The following is a 24,460-nucleotide window of genomic DNA, read 5'->3' as shown; positions in this document are numbered from 1 at the left end:
TTTAAATCGGTTCATGTGAGTACAGTGGTTCAATATTAATATTATAAAGTGACGAGAATATTTTTGGTGTGCCAAAAAACAAAAAACAAATAACGACTTATATAGTCGATTTCAAAACACTGCTTCAGGAAGCTTCGGAGCGTTATGAATCGGCGTGTCGAATCAGCTGTTTGGAGCACCAAAGTCACGTGATTTTTTTTTTTTTTTTGATGCACCAAAAATATTCTCGTCGCTTTATAATATTAATACTGAACCACTGTACTTACATGAACTGATTTAAATATGTTTTTAGTACATTTATGGATCTTGAGAGAGGAAATGTCATTGCTGGCTATGGAGGCCATTTCAACAAAAATATCTTAATTTGCGTTCCGAAGATTAATGAAGGTCTTACGGGTGTGGAACGGCATGAGGGTGAGTAAAAAAATTACATTATTTTCATTTTTGGGTGAACTAACCCTTTAAGATTTGTCAATTCTAATAATTTTATTCTATTATAATTTTGTCATTTATATATTATTTATGATACGCAATTTGAGTTAAAGCCTTACTGATGGGGCATACTGTTAGACAAAGTTTGGGAAACACCACTAAAAATAATTTTGTCCACTTTTGAGTACACTATAGATGCGATTAAAGTGAACAGATATTGACAAAAAGCTTCAAACCTAATGCCTAATAATATGAATAGGCTAACTAAAAAAAGGAACATGAAATGTGAAGCGAATGTAAAAGTGAAAAAGGCAAAAAAAATAATGAACAGAAAGTAAAATAAAAAGTTGGGTAAGATAAAGACACTCTGTCCCTCATATTGTGGACATATTGTGCTGCTTGCGCACAGTCTGCTTCTGATCGCGCGCGCACGCTCCCTCTCTCTGTCTGTGTTCGCTCTCTGGTACTGACTCGCCAGTGGTTGCCTGCAGCAGTCAGTCCTGTGGTTGTAGTTTGCTATATTGCATGTAGCCTACATGAGCAGTCAGTCACTCAGAAGCGAGTGCGCGTGGATTACAGTGCCCAACACACGGAGGAATCGCTGCTTTTAAACTGAACCAAACAAACGCTTGCAGCATTGAGAGACTCCAAAACTCAGTGTTGTCGTGAGCACTCGTGGGGGTCGGATCGGCGGGAATGGCTTCGTCTCCGTGCGGCGGTGGGAACTTTGATTGCGGGTTGGAAATCCAAACTCGCTCGGTGGAACAAACACTCATCCCGCTCGTGTCTCAGGTGAGTCTGCATCAAAGAAACTTCTCGGCGGGGTTATTAATCATTCAAAACCCACACCAACCACTTGAAGGAACCAATGTGGGGTTTGAAAATAACAAACATTACTTTTCCGTGTTATGTGTAAAGGTTAACCAGAACACTGTCTGAACCCTCAACTACAACACTTCACCATGGTAACCAGAGTTTTGGCCAAAATGCCATGTTTGCTACAGTTAAAGTAACTATTATGGGGTTAAGGAAGCTTCATATTTATGTCATTTAAGCTTCGTTTATTTTTTAAATGGCAATGGTGGCAAATATTAAGTTGCTTTAGTTTAATTAGCAATCATTGTAGTAATTATGGTATTTTACAGGGAACTGTGGTTGCCATGTTCATTTTAATGTCAGGAAAGGAAGATTGTTGTTTGTATTTGGCAGGGTCATATGCTGATGAATGAATAGGACTGAAACTTTGTTTCAGGTTATTTGAGAAGATGGTGTGCTAAGTTCTTAGGATTTTACCAAGTTCAACATTAATTTATTACAATAAACATACAGGCTATGACATTTTCTGTCATAACACAAGAAAGGTTTTATGTCATGTGTTGATGACCTTCATACATCACTTTTTCTAAAAATAAAAGTTTCCGTATGAATCACATCATACAAATTCATGCAAAATCACCACTTAAGTTTATATATTTCTTCAAGTTTTGTGTCCCCAGTCTGGAACAACATATGAGTAAAGTGACAAAGCCTAAATCACTCCACTTCAGGTGCCCTCCGGATTTTACATTTTTTTGTTTCTCTCACTGGTGAGAGAAACCCGCCTTTCCCAAAAACATTGTTAGCTAACTATGCCTGGAAATTCTGTCATTAGCAACATAGTTCAGCAATTCTGTGTCCATTTGAAAATGGCTTTGCAAAGTTATGTGGTTGGAACTGAAGCCATTAATGACAGTTATATTGTGGTTTGAAGAACAGAAGTGCATCAAAGTTACTACGCTTTCAGGAACAGTTGTGTCTAGCTAGTTAATTTCTCCAATGATGTATCATTGTACCTTGTACAAGAAACAGCAGCACACTTGTAAATATTTTAGTTTTTTATTTTATTTGTGGCTAATTTGTATGAATTTGTACAATCTTCATACATTTTTGGAAAATTTGCTCATGCCCCACTGACGGGTTGGGTTTAGGTGTGGCCATTCATGTTTGTTTTTTTCTTTCTTCTAAAAATTGTACCTTTCTATACAAATCACATTGTACAAATTCATGTCAAATCACCATCTCGTAAAATTGTTACATTTTTTCATTAGATTGTAAATACATGCCTGAGTGATTTTGGAGAGAGACTCTCAGGCTGCATTTACACTGCAGGTCTTGATGCCCAACTCCTACATCTACATTTACACTATACACTTTGTGAAACAACCCAAGGTAGATATACTGACCTGGAACCGAATGGACTGATGATACAAGATTTTGCTTTCTGCACCATTTTTAAAGGTCACCAATACTTTTGTCTCTTAAGGCAGAGAAAAAAAAAAGAAAATCCCTTGTTGCAGCCTGAGCATTGAAAAGAGTCATGTGATCGCAGTTGGTGTCCACCTGAGTTGACATCACACAGTCGCTTTTTCAATTACGCATGACTCGCATTGACAGTGGAATATCCGATCTGTCTGCTTACATGGCAGATGCAAATGCACTTATCTGATTTATTTCCACATATGAATGAGGCATGAAACCGATCTGAGAATATCGGAATCCACGTGCTTTTTCTTGCTTACATATTCGTGGGTCATATCCGATCTGTGCCCCATGGGTGGAAAAAATCGGAATTGGGTCACTTGAACCATGTAATGTAAATGTATGCACTTGGTTAATGTAATGTACTTGGTTATTTGACATTATTAGAATTTCTATTGCTCTATTCTATTTTATAACCCTACAGAGGGTAAGCAATTTGGAGGTTGGATGGATGGGTGCTCCATTCTAATTGAAGTTGATTTTGTGTTGTGATGGGAGTTGCTTTAACGTCTTTTGAGAATGTTGTTTAGAGTTCGCTAGTTAGCAGGGATCACTGGGATGGCTGATGGTAATGAGGCTGAAAGGTCAGTGTTAGAAGACATGCTAATCGCCCATTCAGTGGACATTTGGGTAACAGGGGCTCTTTCAGAGCTTTAAAGATTCTGGACAATAGATGGTCAAAGTGGCCCTAGTTACAACCCTTCCCCCAACCACAGTTTTGTCAAACATGATTGTGCTCTCTCTATAAACAATAATGGCCAGATACAATTGTAAAATATGTTGTCTCGCCTGCAACTGCCAAGTTTCCTAGACCGTATGCACAAGTCTGGTAGTTGCAATGTGATAAGCACAGTTGGAGATCACTTTGAAATTGTTTCCAAAAAAGAGGCGGTTCTTTGATTTATTCCCTGGGGATAGGAGCTGAATCAAAAAGTACTTGATAGCCAACATTCATTGTGTGTTTCATGATGTTTGAAAGTGAAAGTGCCATTATCATCTCAGGTTGTAAGATGGTGTGAAGGACAGGAGGTTGAGTGCAGAGGTCAGATCTTGTGTGCCCTCTCTGGGGGGCTGAGCATGATAATGGAGAGGAAATGAAAGCTTCATGTTGGCGAGAAAGGGTTTTCAGAGCTTATTTAGTGACTCACATAGATGCACACAGGCACTGATCCCCCCTAGTTATCCTCTCTGATATCAGTCTTACATTCACATCTGTGTAATTACTGCTGATATCCTCCCAGGCCAAGATCAGACTTTATGTGCCTATTTGCCCACTTATGCGACATATTTGAGTCCTTCGCTTTCTGTGTTTTTATTAAACTGCAATTTCTATATTGCCATTGATAATGGTGATGGTCGTTTTTTGGTCTGGATATATTAATATATTTAGAAATTAGAGCCCGACCGATATGGATTTTTGGGGGCCGATGCCGATATTAACTCAAAAAGAGCCGATTTATAAGCCGATATTTTGATTTTGAAAATAAACTGGATATTAGACCCATTTCCTATAAACTACACTTATACAACATTCAATAGCAAAATATCTGCCTGTTCTATGTATGTGGGCTGTATACCATTTTCCAGAAGGGATTATGTTAAAAAAAGCCTTAGATTACAGTCTCAATGACTAAACAATTGCACATCAAAAGTATATATTTTTTAATGATCAAAAAACAGTCTGGTTTTAAACATTTAACAGTTTTACTTACTTCCAGTTGAAGCTGGTTTTAACAGTCTGTGTGTGTACTGTAAATAAATTATAATACTAAAGTTAAAGTAAAAGAGCTATACCAAACAAATTCAATATTCCACAAAACCATGTCAATGAATTGAAAATAAAATTAAAATAAGTTAAATGGGAAACACTGCAGATATATTTAGAATAAGTTAAACGCTAACGTTATAGTTTGACCTCTTATTAACGTTCGCGCTCTTCCACTGATAAACATGGTATTAGCTTTGTGGGTAATCTAATATAGCAATGCATTAGCGGCTGTAAGTGATGTTACAGAATATTTATAAGTGATAATGATAGGACCGTTATCAAGAACTACCGCACTGTTTTTATATACAGTGTATGAACTAAATCTACAATCATTTCACATGACGAACGACAGACTCACCGTCAAAAGAGTACAACAATACTATCTTCTGTAGTGGATTTCTGGCGCTGTTGTCAACTGGGGAGTTGCAGAGCTCCCTCTGGTGGGCAAACTATGCAACACTCATAACATGAGTGAAGCATGAGACTCTGTTTCTCATGTTTCATCGGCCGTTATAAACGCCGATGCTGATTTAAATGCAATTAGCTCATATCGGCCGATAATATCGGCCGGCCGATATATCGGTCGGGCTCTATTAGAAATACATTAAAAATGCCATTCATACTTACAAAGACTTAAAAATAGATCTTCTATGATAACCATGTTTTTAGTTTTGTAATTAAAATTAAGTTTAATAAAAATTAAATGTAATTTTTAATGAAGCTCATAAAGTAAAAAATGTGATATAGTAATGAAGAAAAAAAAAGCATGATTACAAGAATACATTTTTGAAAACCATACAAAGTTGTTTGGCATAATCATTTAGCTTTGTAAATGATGCTTTTTTTATTAATTTAGTAAAAGTGCTTTTTATTAATTTATTAATAATTTAATTATTATTCCTTAGAAATGTTTGTCCACCAAAATAACAACAACATTCAGAAACATGCAGAGAAATTGTGGTGCGACACTCCAAAACTGTAATGATATTTATGAAATAATAATTACTTTAAAATATTTAAAAGCTTTTTAGAAAAGTTTTTACCTTTCTATTTAGGCTCACACTTTTTGAACACACTAATTTACTGGCTGAAAATTGCAATTAAGCCAGATAAAAACACACCATAATAACAGTCTTAATAATTTATCATGTTTCAGTTTCACTATGGTCTTGGATTTTGAGCCAAAGCCAGGACAGGATTTATGAAATTACAAAGTCTTTGATCTGATCAGAATGCATTTAAACTCCTGTGACAAGAAGGCTTGTTATTGCATATTTGTGCTAACCATGTCTTTATTCTGCAGGACAAAGTGTTATCCAGAAAAGATTTCAGCGATAATTGGCTAAAAATACCTTAGTTTAGGTTTAGTTTGTTAGATTGAACCCTCGTGCTTTTGTAAGCTCTGTGCCATCTGCACTTTTGTGACCCTCTGAAAGGTGGTGAAAGTGAGAGATTTTTTTGTATGTTCAGTCAAGTACACAATTGGGCCAAACGTACATTCCATATGCAAAGCCTCACTACCCCTCATGACCTAGCAAAGAAATTTTGTCAGGGATACAAAGCTGTACTGTAAAAACATATCTTATGTGCCCTGTATGTAGACATTTCTGTTATGAAGAACATCAAAACTGAGACACTGAGTTACATGTAATCACAAGAGAACTTCTGCTGGAGGAAATGACATCACGGTGAGCACTGTTAGGATAATATATCAACTAGGAACAGAAACCTGGTGCCTCCTGTAGTATAGGTGTCAAGAAAGATGAATGTGTGCTTAGGATTACATGGCCAAATACCCTTCAGTGTCTGAACAAAGCAAACTTCATGTTCAGTATGCGTAAACTTATGTATGTGTGAAGGCATGTTCTCTGTGTTTCCTTGACTGCATGTAGTCCTTTGTGTTCCATGTGTTTGTTTAACCAGTGGAGGTGTAAAAAAAGGAAGCCAGAACTGATAAGAGCTGCATTGTGAACTACAACCTCCATCCAGAATTTTTTGTAGCTGTAATTGATCTAGCATACCGTTCATACCATGGCAAATATAAGTCACAGTGAATATTTCACTTCAGTTGCTAAGGGCTGCATGATTGAAGCAAAGTATTTGTTTAAGGTTTTAAATCTGTAGTTCTTTAACAGGAGGTTGGGGCCCACTAGGGAGCCTCAGCTATGAGGGGGGGCCACAGGATGTCTTCTAATTATATAGATTAAGTTATATTAAAATAATTAAAATGCTTAAAAAAAATCAATTTAAGGCGTAAACAGAATATTTATAAATATTAAAACTAATTAAAAATTAATAAAACTATTGTTAAAGGGGACATATTATGCCCCCTTTTATAAAATGTAAAATAAGTCTCTGATGTCCCCAGAGTGTGTATGTGAAGTTTTAGCTCAAAATTACCCACAGATCATTTTTTATAGCAAGTTAAAATTGCCACTTTTTGGGGGTGAGCAAAAACACACAGTTTTTGTGCATGTCCCTTTAAATGCAAATGAGATGCTGCTCCCGGCCCCCTTTCAAAAAGAGGGTGGAGCTTTAACAGCTCATGCAACAACAAAACAGGACAATCTCATGCACTGAAAATATCAGAAACTGTCAGTAGCAGTGTTCAGCATTATATTTTTTTGAACTGAAGTCGGCCAATGATGCCTACAGAGCCAGAGAATATATGCTGCATGGAGATTGAACAGATATAGTTTAGTTTAATTACGGTTAAAACTTGTATTTGTCATCTTGCTTTTATCCACTATTAGTACAAGCCTGTTGTAGCGGACCCTGTCTGAATGATGGCCAAAACTATACTGATTTTTATACTGATTTGAGTTTTATGATTTAAGTTTATTGTACATCATACAAAAAGATTAAGTGTCTGTTTTCACTCCAGAAAATCACTGTAAGAGCGGAATAAAACAGTACAAGAAATGTGCATTAAAGTCTTTTCCATAAACTCTCTCTCTCTCTCCCCCTTGCATTATCATCAACATAGACAGTGAATTGCACAAAAACACTTTATCCAACTAACAGTAAACATATACAGACCTTTTCGGGGGGTGCTTAATAAACTTTATATCCGTAAAACAACTCAGATGAACTGTAAAAAAAAGTGTGTGCTCTCCACTTCATTACTGGCCGTTACTCGCTCCAGAGACTAAGGGTGCTTCTCAATATCTCCCCTAGTTTCCTCACTCCTCCGTCCTCCATCCTATGACCCGGAAACCGATCGAGCTCAGCCATCTTGAAGGACATCTCAATTCTCTAACTGCACCGCGAGGATCGAGGAGTGAGGAAGCTTCCTGAAGAGTCATGAGCAAGGATACACAGGTGCATCCTTTGCGGAAGTCTTTCTCGTCAAGAAACCTGTAGACACGCATAAATTCTCCTCCCCCTTCATATCTGTCGCAATAATTTAAATGTATGCTTTAATGTATGCAGTTTAAATAAAGTTTACATCTTACATATTTCAACGGAGCATCTTGCTTTATTAATATTTATTATATATTTATTTAAATGATCAACTTTAACAACATATGGGTAGATCCCTCGCGTGCAGCTAATGACGCTTTGAAGTGACGCTAAAGGGAGCGAGGATATATCATTTCACTTGATTCAATTCCTCCGTCCTTGCATTTCTTTGTGTCCTTCCCTCGCATCCTGAAAGGGTGGAGCTAAGACGTGAGGAAGGGAAACGAGGATGCACAAATAAGAATTGAGAAGCACCCTATAAGCTGGATCATGAACAGTTGGTACTGAGCCATCCTAGAGTAACAACTTTGTAGCAAAAGCTGTTTTGTATTGTCCCTTTGTATTGACCCTCGCTCACAAAGCAGTCTGGTATAAAATGATTTGCGCAGACAAACGAATTTAGGTATATGAAGGCGCATTCTCTTCAAAAACAAAACGAATCCACTGCGTCTTCAGTGGCTCTGATGTAAAAAAAAACACCTGAGTTGCTTACGAGACATTCTTATCGCTACAGCTGCTCTGGCCTGGAGAAAATGGCGGACAGTGTACAGCTCGCTCAGGGCGGAAACTATGCTAATATGGCAGGGTCCGTCAGCACTCGTGGGAGGGGCCTGAGCAGTATGACGTCATACTGTTCAGAAAATGAAAACGGCTTGTTCTGAGACTGCTTATGATTTATGGGGATTAAAAAAAGGAGTGGGAGGATTTTTATGAGTGGTTCTATACACACATTTATGTTCAAACACCATGTAAAAGTGAATTTTGCATAATAGGTCCCCTTTAAAGGATACAACAAATGAGTTCAAAACGAATACAATTTTAGGACACTTACAGGTTGTCAAACATGGTGCAGCATGTCCTTAAATAAAGGGATAGTTCAACCAAAACTGAAAATTGTCACCATTTACTCACTCTCTGGTTGTTGTAAACCTGTATGAAGAATGTTTTTTATATTTAATTAAAGACATTGGACCCTGTTGACCATAATTGTATGGACAATGTATTGTATTCACTTTAAATATGCCTGAAGTGTCCAAATACATTTTGGCACTGCCCAAAAACATTCTTAAAAAGTAAGATAATCCACTAGTTTAGAGCATGTCAGTTCTTAAATCGGAAGTGTTTCCGGTTGATGACTCTTTGTTGAGAGACTATGACTCTGTTCTTTTCATGATCATTCAGGGTTTCATCTGGTTTTCACAGTATTTGGTAATTCATTGCCTGTGGGCATAACCTTACCGAGGCGGCTCTCAGAAGTTGCCCGTCTGATCGGGGGTCCGACATACCCTTCAGTTTGAGTTTCTGCATCAGTGACGGCTTGGCTTCGCTCCAGGCTGTATTTACGTTACATGGCTACGGGACCTGTCATTGAGCAGGAAGAGATCTTAATCACCGCAAGAGTTAGATGGAATTCTTCCTCCCTGAGCTCACGCTAGTTTCAGGGAAATGTCTGGGAAAGAGGTGGGCTCCCTCAGCCCCCCGCTGTCTCACTGTCACCACTGATCTTGGGACTCACGGGTAATACTCACGGACAAAGAAGCCGTCAGTACGCAGAACAGGTCAGCTTCCTTTAGTGTTTCCAGTTGTTTTTCTATTCTAGCTGGGTTTCTGAATTGCCATGCTAACAATGTATTGCTCTTCAGTCTTTAAATGATACCAGCACATGGATATAATGAATCCCTGCTTATGAAGTTGGGCATTCATTTGTATCTTCCAGCATGTACATTGGCACAGGGACAGTGTTGCTCAAGTTGCTGTGCATATGGAATGTGAGGGGCTCGTGACAAATACCCACTTATTTTAACAGTAATTGCAAAAGGCTCATTATTCTACTGTACAGTACAATGGCTTGTATATTTTTTCCCCTAGACAACAGCAAAACGAGAGCAAGTACTCAACCTCCAGATAATGATTTTCGAACAAAACACAGTAGTTTCTTGTCTCACAGAGCTGAGTCCACAGAAGTGGCCCCTCTCACTTTGGACAGAGGTTTTAATGACCTCAAGAATTTTGCATGGTCACTTTGGGATACATCTAAGGTTTCAGCCTGGAGGAGCCCAAATGCCATGAGACCTTTTATTTTCAGTCACCCATCTTCTGACCTGTGACATCCATCACCTGGCTAGGATTGGAAACCTTGAGGGGGAAATGATAATGTCAAGGTCATATTTCATCCCCCCTCCCCCCCAAGTGACACTATTTTCATGACAATTAAGCACATCGCTTGCAAAAAATTTCATCCCCACATCAGCTTTCTCCAGTCTAGACCTCCATGTTCTGCTCTCAAACCAGCGTTTCGCTCACCTGTTGAGCTCTTTGTTACTTCAGAAGTCTCATGATCTCAGAGCTTAGTTTAAATAAATCACCTGATACCAACACAATGTGCTAGAATCTTTTGTGAAAGCATTTACCTTTCCGCTGTCTGCTGGGGAACTGAAGTTCCAGACAGGCCTTGTTAAAACAGCCATCATTTAAATACATAGGCAAAAGCCTGAAAAGACACCAGTGAAAAGTAAATCTGCTCAGTGGACCATACTGCTAGATTTCACTAAAACATTAAAAGAAGCTTTCAAAAGGAGTTCATTATTTCATTAAAACCTTTTTGGAGTGCGCAGACAGTCATTAGATAGATCTATCTTAAGTAGCTTTTTAGAAAACGTATTAGAGCGACACCCATAATCATGGCCTGTCATGGGTATGTTAACTTTAAAGTGGTTAAAAGCACAGATACGTCACCTGGTCAAAAAGGGAATGCACTGCGAGTGTCTTTGAAATTAGATGTTGTGTTGTAAATGCATGTTGACTGTTGCCAGAGCTCACAAATAAAAGTTCAGTTTTTGTCCACGGCTGACATAAAAGGCAGTGAAGAAACCAAACAAGAAGCAGCGAATCTTTTGGCATGATGTTAAGGAGGAGAGTGCTTATCCTTTTGATTCTCTCAGATGGTGTATCCCTCAATACTCCCTCCATTAGGAAGATCTAAATGCAGCTCCTTGTGGTAATTACTTCCATCAATCACGTCACTGTTGAGCTGAAGGGATTTGTGCTGCACATCCCTACTGTTGGCCAGATAAATCCTGATAATACTATGTTAATGATGCTACAACTAGCCATCACAGCTTTCTTCTGATTACACTTGGCTGATCTTCCTGAATGTTACTTACACTTTGTAGTACCCAAGAAGGTAATATACCTGGAGAGTGCTATCTGTTCATTTATATTTATTTCAATGGCAGTTGGTTGTCAGGTGCATCCAGTCTGGGAAATATATGACCTGGGTGTTGCAATCTTTGCTGCTTAGGCACACAGTTCTGGATACATTTGTTTTGTTTTTGAGACAATCACCTGAGCTGGGCCTTGGATACTGGGCTGCTATTTCACCAACAAGGCTAGGGTAGCTAGCTAGCAAGACCATCTTCATTGAAAAGTATCAAAAAGTTTTGATGATAAATGCTAGGGCTGGAATTAACGATGATTTAAAAAAAAAATCTATTGATTATTTTTCAGTTAATCGATTTAATCTACGGATTATTCTTTCTGGTTAATCTATTGTCTATTTTCAGAATAGTCGATTAATCCTTTGGTTAATATTTATTGGTAAATTAACCAATCTTTTACCAATAAATAATAACCATAACTAATCTATGTATGAACAAAAGATAAGGTTTATACAGTGTAGGCCTAATTAGGAAAGGTGTTTACTTTGGCTGCGTTCACAGTCACTTTTTGAGATTTACACCATCAATTGCTTATAAGTGTGAATCCTGAAATGTTTTGTTCATTCAGGAAATTAAATTTGAATATGTTTTAAGTCCACAGTTTTATGGACACCAAATATGGCGGTGTCCATAAAACTGCAAAGTTTTACAATAGCTGGGTTTCCAAAACATGAAGTGATTCTTTTCAAAGTTCGCAAAAAACAAAACAAAACGAGCGTAAAAACATTTTTTTTTTTAATTAAAAGATTTTTTCCCCTTCAAAATTTGGCATGTCCATCGTTTCTGATGTCTCACAGCCTTGTACCCACAGCGGCTCATATAAAACAGAATGCTGTATGAACGCAGCTGTTTTATGCACAAAATATGACACAACCGTATTCTAGTGTTGTGTAAAAAACTATTATAGTGTGCAATGTATGAAGCACAGCTCACAAACTAAGCAGCTTTCTGTTTGTCATTTTGCCGAATCCATGTGACCAACTTGAACCCATTGGGAAATCTGCGTGGGGAAATCTTTTGCTCTCACATAAAATTCCCAATTGTGGATTACTATTGAAATTTTGCCTGTGAAAATTAGCTGAACAATGGTAAATGTGTCAAAGTAAGACCAGGAATGTATGTTAAGAAAAATACATGGGACAATTTTGTCTTTATGTTGACTTAAAGTTGTCAGGATGTTGGTGGTTGGGAATCTTTTCCCATCTCTTGTGCTTTATTGAGGGGATTGCCAAGGTTTTTTCCCGTGAGCAGACTGACTCCAAGATGATCTGGCTACGGTCACAGGATACACATATTTATTGAGATCTTGTTGGTCCAGGAGGCTAGTTTTATATCTTTATGGCCTCTCAGGGTGACAGAAACTACAACTGGTGACAGGTGGGCCTCACATTACAGTGACTGCAGGCACTGTTTTTTTTTTTGTTTGTTTTTTTTAAACTCAAACCCACATAATGCTGAAGGTCAGTTACTCTTCAATTGAAAAAAATGAAAATTCTGTCATTATTTATTCACCCTGTTGTCATTCCAACTTGCTATGCTATTATCTTTTCCATAAATAATTTTTAATGAAATCCTTGAAAGTGTTGTCAAGTCAAGTCAAATGTTGTGAATTCTGTGAAATGCTCTGTATTTAACTGTGTTTATTACAACACTTGGTTGTTCAGGCCTCTCATGTGTTGAATGTCTCTATTTCAATCCTCTGTATGTGTGTGTGGTAAGGTACATTTCACTGTGCAAACACTGGTGTGGTCACTACATTCCTCAATGAGGCTTATGTTTCATCACTCTCACTGGATGAACGAGAATGTTTATGTGTGGCCAATGGGTGTCTCACTTAGTGTTTGGAGGGGGAAACGGGGCCATAGGTCAGCCTCTCCATGGCTAGATCTGGATACAGACTTGGTTATGGGTAATGAGGGATGTATTGACATTGGAGGGCTATGTGGACTCTCTGTGGTCTATTCCACGACTAATACTGTTTTCTGAGGTTAGTTTGGTTTCTCAGTGAAGAAGCTTTAGCTTTTTGCCTCAGTCAATTTTAAACTCAGTTGATCCTTACTGAAAGCCTGTTTCCACCTCGGAGTAAGAAAAGTAATAAAAAGTCTAATAAATATTTTTGACTTTATACCTCACAACTGAAACTTATTTTTTCATAACTGCGATTGCATAGTTCACAATTTAAAATCAAACTGATGCACCTTTATTTCTCATTATTATGCCCTTATATCTCATAATAGCAATTGACAATGTGACCATATATCACACAATGTGACTTTATATCTCAAAACTGCAACTTTATTTTTCATAATTGTGACTTTATATCTTTATATATGTGCTTCAACTTCTTATTTTAGACTTTGCTTAATTTATTTTTCCATAGATCCTTCAGTGCAATTTAATTAACATGAATTTAAAGTCATCATGACATCAAAATTGACATGATTTCCTTTATGTAATGCACATTTCTGGTCTCCATTCTGTGAACATCTACTTTTCACAATCCAATCAATTCCGGAAAGTTAAATTAAGCCCCGCTCAAGTCATGTTCACTATAAAGGCCCAGATATACTTCAAGCAAAATCGAATGAACACGTCATTTCGAACAAAATTGCGACAAAACAAAGTTTGTTTGGGGTTCATTTCAAGAGTTCAAAACAGCTTGCCAAAATGAACCTTCCGGAAATTATATCGGGGCCTTAAGAAGGCTTCTTTTGTCTCACGTATGGTTTCAGAACTGACGTGCATTGATTAATCAAACCATAGTACCAGCTGTCTCATTCAACAGTGACATCATATCAATATTACATTTCCAGTTCAGGCATATCATAATTGATTTCCTAAGAGATTAGCAGATTAAAAACATTGGACAAATGAAAATATGATTGATTGTTAGGGGGCTTTCCAAGACACTGCCTTTCTGCCATTAGGCACAAGAGCTGCCTTCATGATGGAGCTTAAAGGTCCCGTTTTTCGTGTTTTTTTTGAAGCTTTGATTGTGTTTATAGTGTGCAATATAACATGTGTTCATGTTTCGCGTGTAAAAAAACACAGTATTTTTCACATAATTTACTTATCTGTATACCGCTGTTTCCACTGTCATAAAAACGGGCTGATGACTTCCTTGTTCTATGAAGTCCCTCCTTCAGAAATACGTAACGAGTTCTGATTGTGCCAGCGGTTCCTGTGTTGTGATTCGACAGCAGCTCTTAGTGCATCTTGCCCGGAAAGGTCACGCCTCTTACCATAACGTGGAGATGCACGCGCTCAGTGTTATTGTAAACATGTGCTGCACATAGTTTTACATGTGGATTATAATTTTCGGAACCGAGTTAAACATAAATTGTAACCATTGATCTCTAAGTACAGCGTCCCTGGGAAGGCCAAACAAAGGTGATTGGACTGCGGGATGAAAATAACAGCGTTTCGACGACATGGCGACAAACACACTCTACAAACGCAACTCTTGCTCTTCTCCGTGGGAGCGCAACAAGACCATGCCCCCTTTTTTGTGTATTCCTGTGGGCGGAGGTTAGTCAAAAAACTGTTTTAGTGACGTCATTAAAGAAGGAAGTAGAGGGATGTAGTCCAAACTGGCCGTTCGATGTAGGCGACTTCTGTTAAATAAAATATCTCGCTTGGCATTGAACTTTGAGCTTTAAAATTTTACAGATTTTATTTATACTCTAACAACAACATTACACACTAACTAAAGTTTGAAACATGGGATCACGAAGAACGGGACCTTTAAGACAGACACCTTATTCACCAGGAATGAACTTTTTGAAGTATACTTCTGCTGTCTTTTTCCAAAGGTGTGATAAAATGGTGATAATTGTAATTCGGTGTTGTCTTCATTTAGACACTAGGTGATAATGAATTAGACGGAAAGAGCTCAGTATTGATTTTCACTCTTAGCAGGCAATCCTCAAAGATACAGCTAACCTTAGGATGTTGTTGAAGTTAGGTGATTGTGATTTGCCAAATAGAACATGTTCCTGGTCTAACATCTTGCTCCTGGATGAACATTCCTGTTAATCAGATTTGGTTTAGGGCTAGTTTTCATATTGACTATATTTGTTTGACAAGAACACATTGTTCAATGACTAACTAAGATGTTGATCCAGGAACACGTCCAACTTGGCAAATGAAAGTCACCCTGTCCAATCTCATTTATGAAGTTACAGCACATTCATCCTTGAAATTATTCCAGTTTATTTTGAAGGTATATTTTGTTGAGGTTCCTTTAAAGCTTTCCTCTATTTATTGATGTACCTCTGAGACCACACACACTGCAAAGAGATCAGCTTTCCTTTTTTCTATTATAGCTCTGGAGTCATTTTCAAAATTCAGGCCACATTAAAACCAGACATACATCTTAGGTAACAGTATGCTGGGGAGAATGTGGAATCTATATCCAGGACACACCCTCTCACATAATAAAAAACAAACCCATAACCCCTCGTCAATTCAAAGACACAGCATATTTCATTCCACAAATCTACTTAGACGCATGTTGATGTGGTATAGTAAGAGTTTGGTTGATGGCGGCATTGAAACAATGTGCACAGAAGCTTTGAATGGACACTTTTACACAGTGTTTATAGCAGCAATAAAGCTAAGACAAAGAGAATAAAGGGCTCATTGTTTGTGGAAAAGCTGTAAGACCACAATAATTGCATTTTGTCAGGTTAAAGGTAGTTCTTTGATGTGAGCTGTTCTGTTTTATCATATATTAGCAATAAACCCTCATCCTTCCCTTTGTAGTGGTACCATGTATCAGATGGCAGTACTGTCACATGAAAATGATTGTGTTCATATACCATGGTATTTATGTGGTACACCTAGACTGACAAAGAATACCATAAACAACCTAATAGATAGTGTCAGGTGTGTTAGGTTGCATTTACACTGCAAAACCCAATGCATGGATCTAGGGATGCAACGGTACCACTTTTTCCAGAATGAGTCCGACTTTCAAATATCAAGATTATCGGTATCGGCCAAAATGTTCATATCGGTGCATCCCTAATTGCATTTGAATTTTTTTGCCGGAAGCCAGTTATTATAGTTTGTAAAGTTTTAAATATTGATATTTTTCTTCCAAAAACCCTTCGCTCCAGAAGGCCTTTATTAACACCCTGGAGCCGTATGGATTACTTTTATGATGGATGGATGCACTTTTTTGGGCTTCAAAATCTTAAGTGCCATTCACTAACATTATAAAACTTGGAATTTTTAATATTACCCTGATTGTGTTTGTCTGAAAGAAGAAAGTCATTTACACCTAGGATGGCTTGAGACTGAGTAAATCATGGGATCATTTTCAGATTTTCAGGGATAGTTCACCCAGCAATGAAAATTTGATGTTTATCTGCTTACCCCCAGGGCATCCAAGATGTAGGTGACTTTGTTTCTTCAGTAGAACACAAATGATGATTTTTAACTCCAACCATTGCCGTCTGACAGTCTTATAATGCGAGTGATTGATAACACAATTTATAAGAGTCAAAAAATATGCTTAGACATATCCAAATTAAACCCTGCGGCTCGTGACGGCACATTGATGACCTAAGACACGAAACGATTGGTTTGTGCAAGAAACCGAACATTATTTATATCATTTTTACCTCTAAAACACCACTATGTTCAACTGCGTTCAGCTCTCGCTTAGTGAGGTCTGATCGCGCTCTGACAACAGCGGTGATGTCTCGCGCTTATACTTCAACGAGTGCTAGACATTACTTCCATTGTCAGAGCGCAGTCAGACCTCACTAAGCGAGTGCTGAACGCAGTTGGACATAGTCGTGTATTTTGAGGTAAAAAATGATATAAATAATGTTCGGTTTCTTGCACAAACCGATCGTTTCGTGTCTTAGGTCATCAATGTGCCGTCACGAGCCGCAGGGTTTAATTTGGATTTGTCTAATGATTTGCTAATTAAAATGGCCATGTTTTTGACTAGGTATTGGGTCTGTTTTTCTGCTTATGTGACACTCATAGATGCTCATTAAGCATCTACATGTGCAGATAAAGTGCTGCTGATTCGTTTTATACTCACTGTCTGTCATTTCCAGCACACCCGTCTGACTTGTGGGCACAAGTTAAGCTTTTTTCAATAATTAATTGCTGGCATTAAAGATGAATGTGATGCTAGCTATATAAATCCACTTATCTGTAACTGAGCAGCTATGCAGCTGGGCAGCCCTGTGCATTTCACACAAATGTTTCGATGCAGTCAGCCATTGCCCATCTCAAAAATAAGAACAGAATCCTTGAAAGAAGCCCTCAGGACTTTGTTAAGCTTCTGCAAATTGATCTCGACTAAAGTTTTACTTAAACTTGGTGCACTTCAGTGTGTTTCCAGTACCTTAAGCAGATTGGTTGTTTAAGGATCTCCCCTTCCCCATCAAATAAGTGGTTGAGCAAGAGTGTCTTTCTCTCCTCATGGTTCATCAGTGCGAGCAGATGATGGGGCATGACAGCCGAAGAGAATGGGCGAAGTACAAGTCCTTAAGGTCCCCTCCGCACTGCTAATACACTTTAAACAGAAATAGTCTGTACTCTTCCCACTCTCTGCAGTGAGTCACCAGTGAACACTCCAGCGTGACATTGTGTTATCTCTTCTAAGGAGACACCAGCCATTGTTCCCAACATACAGTACTTTTCAAAAGTTTGGAGTCAGTAAGTGGAAAGAAGTTCATACTTTTATTCATGCATTAAAATCAATCTAAAGTGACCATAAAGACATTTTATAATGTTACAAAAGATTTGATTTCAAATAATGTATTCGTCAAAAAAAAAAAAAAAAAAAAAATCAACTTTAATACTTTTGTGTATCACGGATTTCACAAAAGTATTAAATAGCATACTTATTTTCAATGTTGATAAGAAATACTTTTTGAGCACCGGATCAGCACATTAGAATGATTTCTGAACGTTCATGTCATGTGACACTGAAGAGTCGCATAATGACACTATGTTACTGTTTTTACTGTGTTTTTGATCAAATAAATGCAGCCTTGGTGAGCATAACATTTTTCAGTAAAAATCTTACTGACCCCAAATCTTTGTGCTTTTGGGAACCTCTCTATGCTTCATTGTGAAATTCCCAAGCTACTGATTAATTTGTCGTTTAGCTGAGGATTTTATCCAAATCAATTTATGATGCACTTATTGCAGAAACATTCTGTGAGGTATGTTTCTTCTTACCCCGTGAAGCATTGTAATTTAAAGTTCTCTTCAGCCTGAAGGCTTGACAAGATGGAATATAGCTGGCTTCAATTTAAACTGATAAGAAAACTTAATTCTTTAAGGAAACTTTGTCTTAAAAGTAGTGCCTCTGATTGTATCTTGAGTCTAAGCATTTGTGATGGGGTTAGTGAAGACAGAAACAGGTGTCTTATTAAAATATTAAATGGGGAATATGAAGTGTCGTGGGATTTGGTACACTAAAAACACTAATTTAATAATAAATTGCTAATAATACATCTCTTTTGCATATACCATTATTCACTTGTAGCATTTAAAATGATTTTAGTTTTTAGTGTGTCATTTTTAATTTATTTAGACACAATAGTATAGAATTTCAATCTCCGGCAGAACCAGTCAGAGGTTGTATCCTCTGTGTCTCATAATTTCTCATTTATCGCTTGATTAGAAATCTCTGTTGGCGGGCCATCAGAGTATCCTGTGCTGAGTCTTAATATGGAACCTGTTTTTTCTCTGCTTGTTTTTCTTGAAGGACAGCTCTGCATCTCTGAATTTCTGGCATGAAGCTTATTCCAAGGGTAGAGTAACATTCATAATTTACACTCTCAGACACTCTCAGACTTTTCCTTCAAACCTGAAAAAGACATATTGTAACAAGAACTTCAGCATATCACAAAATACTAGCTCTATAAATATTTAATAAAAAGTTCACCCAAAATGAAAATTGTCATCATTACTCACCCTCATGGCATTCAAAACCTGCACGACATTGTTCTTCCACAGAAAGCAAAAAGTGAATTTCTGACAAGTAACTGACCACTCTATTAAATATAATGAAAGTTACAAACTCCAAATGACCATGAGCCACCATATAAGCACCATAAAAGTAGTAAACATGAATATATTTTAAGTTTTCCAAAGCCATGGGATAGCTTTATTTTATAAATATAGAACAGATGTTGTATGGACTACTTTTATGATGCTTTAATGTTACTTTTGCATCCTTTTTGGAGCTTAAACGCTTCCATCATTCATTTCAAATGACATGAGAGTTAGTAAATGATGACAACTTTAATATTTGGATGAACAAATCCTTTAAAAGCCTATTTTGAAAGCTCACAAGAGCATCCAAGAAGGCTATGAGCATATGTTGTCATATAGTATCAGCTTATGCAGATCTGATTGTGGCTTCATGAACGCATGAAGATTACAGCTCAACTCATGAAAAGGCTGCATGGCTGGTGTGCGACGAAATGAAAATTTATACTCATTTTCACCCTCTATTGGGACACCTGGTACATGAGGACTCAACTATCATCTTTGTGAAAGCTGGAGGCGAGAATGGTTTTGTGTTACCGTACGTGACCTCTCACTTTTGGCCAAGCCATTAGAGGGTGAGAAGGAGATTTCTCAAGAGAATCACACCAAGGATAGATTTGCTATTGGAATATGTTGAAAGACACGATCCTCTGGCCAATAGTGGCAAGACTGACATTTATTCTTGAATTTGATTTTTACATTTTTTGAAGAAAGTGTAAGAGTTTTTTTCTGTAAAAAACAAACAAACAAAAAAAAACACCAACCACAACTCACTGCCACAATTGATGGGAGTGGTTTCTGGTTCATATGGTGTTTTGAGAGTTTTAGTTAATTGCTGTGAAGATGTTCTGGTAGTTCTAGTGTTGCTAGATGGTTGCTAGGTGTTCTGGCCACCTTTGCAGTGTAAATTTGATTTTTTTTTCACTAATTGTCCACCATGCAAAAACAGCTTTAAGAAAAAAAATGAAAAACAGAAATTAGTTTTTACATTTTGATGTTAAAGAATGAACTTGAGGATCGAGCTACAGATCCAACCCTTTAGAGAAGTGTGGAGTGTTTGACCAGTCCTCCAAACCCATAGTGCAACTCAGGATGCTTGTTCTGTGCTCTCTCCTCCTTAATGTACCTCACCTTTGCCCTCTATTTAATGGTGTACTCTTACAGTAATGGCAAGGTCAGAGTAGTTGCTGTGTGCTTTTGGTATTTGTGAGAGAAGTTTCAGTGAGCAGTCACGTTGCCAGCCCCTCCACCCCCCCTCTCGAGTCAGTAATCACACTTACATCAGAGCTGCAGAATGAAAGGGCTTTATTGTGCTTCGCTGAATCCGCTGAATGAGCGTGGAGCAGTGAGGAAGACTTGTACTGCAAAAAAATCGGGAAGCTTTTTATCAGTCTGCCCTGGGACACATGAATTTCAGATGACTATATATTTGAACTAGCAGACCCATTTAAGAATGTGTTCACCTCAGTTTTGAAAAGACAACATGAAATCTAAGTTTCTTATTAATGTCCTTATTGTGCATGATTCATTAGTGCATGTTTTTGATGTAACATATGCCACATTTGTGGGAAAAACTGTATTAAAATCAACATGAAATGACATTTGAATTTTTTTTTAAAGGGGAACAGTATAAACAAAGAGAAAAGAATCTAGATGGACAGAATAGTAATAGTAATACATAGACAGAATAGGACGACTTATACAGGAACTGATTAGTTTGCGAAAAGTGGTCTTTATATTAAAGGGTTAGTTCATCCCAAAATGAAATTTCTGTCATTAATTACTCATCCTCACGTCATTCCAAACCCGTAAGACCTTCGTTCATCTTTGGAACACAAATTAAGAGATTTTTGATTAATTCCTAGAGTTTTTAAAAAAATTTTTTTATCTCCCATAGAAAGCAATGAAATTACCACATTCAAGGTCCATAAAAGTAGTAAAGACATCCTTAAAATAGTCAACGTGATTATGGTCGTTCAACCTTAACGTTATGAAGTGACAAGAATACTTTTTGTGCACAAAAACAAAACAAAAAATATAGCTGCAAGCAGCAATTACGGGGCCAAGCACAAAAACGGCACAAGAAGCCAGCCAACACGGCTGGGAGCATCAGACTAACTGCAACAGTGAGCAATTAAAGACTGATTAAGATCATTTTAGGCAAAAGAGCTGAAAAATGATCAAAAATGAGGATTTACTGGATCATCACTTTCGACCAATAGGTGGCGATGTGTCCAAATTTTTGTGGTATGGTCAGACAGAGGTGACAATGACACTTGCAAAGTTTGGTGTCAATATGTTAAAGCATTGCAGAGATACAGCTTCAAGACTGGGTTTTGCATCATTCCTCAAATTCGTTGCTCCGGTATACGAAAACGGTTTGACTTATCGACTTGAAATCCATAACTTTTTGTCGGCATGTCTGAAGATGATACGGTTCAATTTTGGTGAAAATCGTAGCAACGGTCTAGGAGGAGTTCGAAAAAGTATGTTTTTAAAGAAAAACAATATGGCAGACAGGAAGTTCAGCCGACTATGGCAAATTTTATATCTGTGTTCTCGGCATGACCCAAGGAATCAACTGAGACCAGTTCCATTACAATCAGTTAAAATAGTCAAAAGTTATTAGAATTTTTGTAAATTTTATAACTTTTGACCACAAGGTGGCGCTGGTCCGAAACTTCTCAGGCTCCTTCAGGGCATTGTGCTGATGACCCATACCGAGTTTTGTAACGATACGCTAATGCGTTCGTAAAATACAGCATTTTAGCACAAAATTCAAAATGGTCGACGGCCAAAATGTCCGATATGGGAAAATTGGTTATCATTCGACTCGGCATGATGCCCCGAATCCAACGAGACCAAATTTATGATTTTTGGACAAACCCATCAGAAATTATAAGCAAAAACAGCCATATTTCATATCTCCACACCAGTAGGTGGCGTTGCACTGAAACACTGCATGATGCCTCAGGTCATGCTTGTGATGTCATGTACCAAGTTTGATCTGAATATGATAGCCATACGTCCATTTTCGCAAGCGCTATGTAAAATTTGTTTGCGTGTTTTTTGAAAACGCTTTGAGGAATCGACTTGAATTCCATAACTTTTTGTCGGCATGGTCTGAAGATGATCTGGTTCAATTTTCGTGAAAATCCGAGTAACGGCCTAGGAGGAGTTTGAAAAAGTAGGTTTTTCAGAAAATTCAATATGGCGGAAAAATTTTCATGACGGAAAATGACGTCATAGAGTGCAATCGATTCGGCTTGACATAAACAACTAATAAACGATTCGGTTATTAACATAAACATAAGTGCAACTTTGGACAGCTGATGGCGCTAGAGGGATTGAGTTAGAGACTCCAAATTTGCTATGGACAAAAGTTAAGGCTGTCCTCTAACTGTGTGCCAAATTTCACAACTTTTTACCATACGGTTCTATGGGCTGCCATAGACTTCCAGAGCGGAAGAAGCAGAATAATAATAAGAACGCCAACGGATACAATGGGTGCCTACGCACCTTCGGTGCTTGGCCCCTAATAACTTTTTTCAACAATTTCTTCTCTACCCTGTCACTTAAGCAGTTGACGCAGTGCAGCGCTTTCTTATTTATGTCTGAATGCTGGTTCAGTATTGGCCGACGCTGTTCATATCAGCACCACGACGCATTCGTGTGATGCTGAAGCAGGAGCCAACCGAGTCGGTGTTCTGACATAGAACACGGAAGCTCTGCAATGTGTCTTCAACGTAAACTGCATAGGAGAAAGGAAATTGTGGAATAAAGTCTAATCAGTCCAGTCATATTCCAGTAGATTTCATCAAGTATAATTCCTGTATAATTATATTCTCCTTCACTTTGAAATGTGTTGTGATTGCAGTCTTTTCAAGGATCTTGGCTGCTGGTTCCAAAAATGCATGGTCTGGGAACTGAAGAGAAACTGAGGTCACAAGCCTGATGTAACACTTTTGCTCCCTCGAGCACTTCACTTCAAGTCCCTTTAGTGTTATGTGTTTAGTGTACTAAGTCACTTCGGATGATAGCAAGCATTGATATGCTCACTACTATATTTTAGGTGACATTTTAAGTTGTGCCAATCCAAAACCGTACATCTTGTTTTACCAGATAGCGTTAATGGATGTGTGGGCAAAATAGAGTTAAACGCTTGCCATATAAAGCGTGATTAAATGGCCGAGCAGTTTGACATCCGTGCTGTTGTGCAGCCAGTGATTCTTGGCAGGGCACAAAGCTCACCAATCACTGGGTATTATTAGCCCCAGCATTCCAACAGCACTATGTACTTCGTCTTCCCATTGCCCTCCCCATCCAGCCATTCATCTCTCTGCTAAAGCACATCTGTGTTAAATCACAGTGAAAAGCAGCCCTGAATGTCTGCTGTATTGAGCTCCCAGGTACAAGAGACCACGCTTTCCTGCCATCCCTGTCATATCAGCTCAGATGTAGTCTGCAAACACAGATAAAAGAGAACTTTCCCTATTGTGCTGACTTTTTCATATAATACACACCTCTTCGATAGGAAGTTGAAACTGTATTGTAAGTTAGCCTAACTGTATTAAACTCAGAATCTCACCGCATGACCTGAAGGTATAAAAGAAATCTATGATTCATTTCTGCTCTATGGCTCTTGAGTTCATCGATTTGCTGTATCTGCACATACATTTTCACGGTTTTGATGTCTATTTTACATGATGATCCAATTTTCCAAGCCTGGGAAATTGTGGTCCCACCTAATCTAATTATAACAAGACCACCATCATATAACCAATCAGACGTGAAAAAAGGAAAAAACACCAGGAATGCACGCAAAAGAAATATGGTGGTCTGCAGTCTTCATGTTGACCCTGAAGATATCCTTTGATACAGTATGCATGTTCTTGCATGCCAAGGTAGAAAATCCACTCTTTTCTCATTAGCTTTTTTGTTTTTAAAGCAAGTTCAATGGCTGCGATTTTACAGTTTTTGAAGAGCATGTGCTCTGGCTTCACGTTTGGCACCCTGCCTGTTCAGCTTTAGCCACACATTGTACCGTAATGAGTGTACAAGAATAGATCAATGAGTCTTTGTACAGTGATGACCCGTGGTACCTTATCACAAGCCCTTCTGGTTTGATTTAGTACAGTCTGAGCCATAATCACCATGAAGTGAGTCTGTGTGGGAGCAGTGAAACAAATCCTTAGTTGGGTCTGTGGTGTATGGGGGATTCCTGAGGTCCTTTTTGCAGTTATAGGTGTAGGAA

General features: G+C 38.0%; 1 protein-coding gene across 2 annotated transcripts in view; it reads left to right on the top strand.

The window, feature by feature from the left end:
- Nucleotides 1-833: 833 nt before the first annotated feature.
- Nucleotides 834-24,460, top strand: part of ctnnal1 (catenin (cadherin-associated protein), alpha-like 1) — a 73,708-nt gene continuing 50,081 nt past the window's right edge. Inside the window, exon 1 of one of the 2 annotated variants that reach the window (XM_048201428.1) lies at nt 834-1,224. In XM_048201428.1, coding sequence (XP_048057385.1) covers nt 1,129-1,224 — 96 coding nt within the window. In that variant the 5' untranslated portion in view covers nt 834-1,128. The remainder of the gene's footprint in view (nt 1,225-24,460) is intronic. The other variant, XM_048201427.1, reaches the window with a different exon arrangement.

The sequence above is a fragment of the Megalobrama amblycephala genome, linkage group LG9 (genome assembly GCF_018812025.1).
Source record: "Megalobrama amblycephala isolate DHTTF-2021 linkage group LG9, ASM1881202v1, whole genome shotgun sequence".
Classification (NCBI taxonomy): Eukaryota; Metazoa; Chordata; class Actinopteri; order Cypriniformes; family Xenocyprididae; genus Megalobrama; species Megalobrama amblycephala.
Note: the sequence above shows the minus strand (reverse complement) of the source record. Positions and strands in the feature narration are given on the sequence as shown.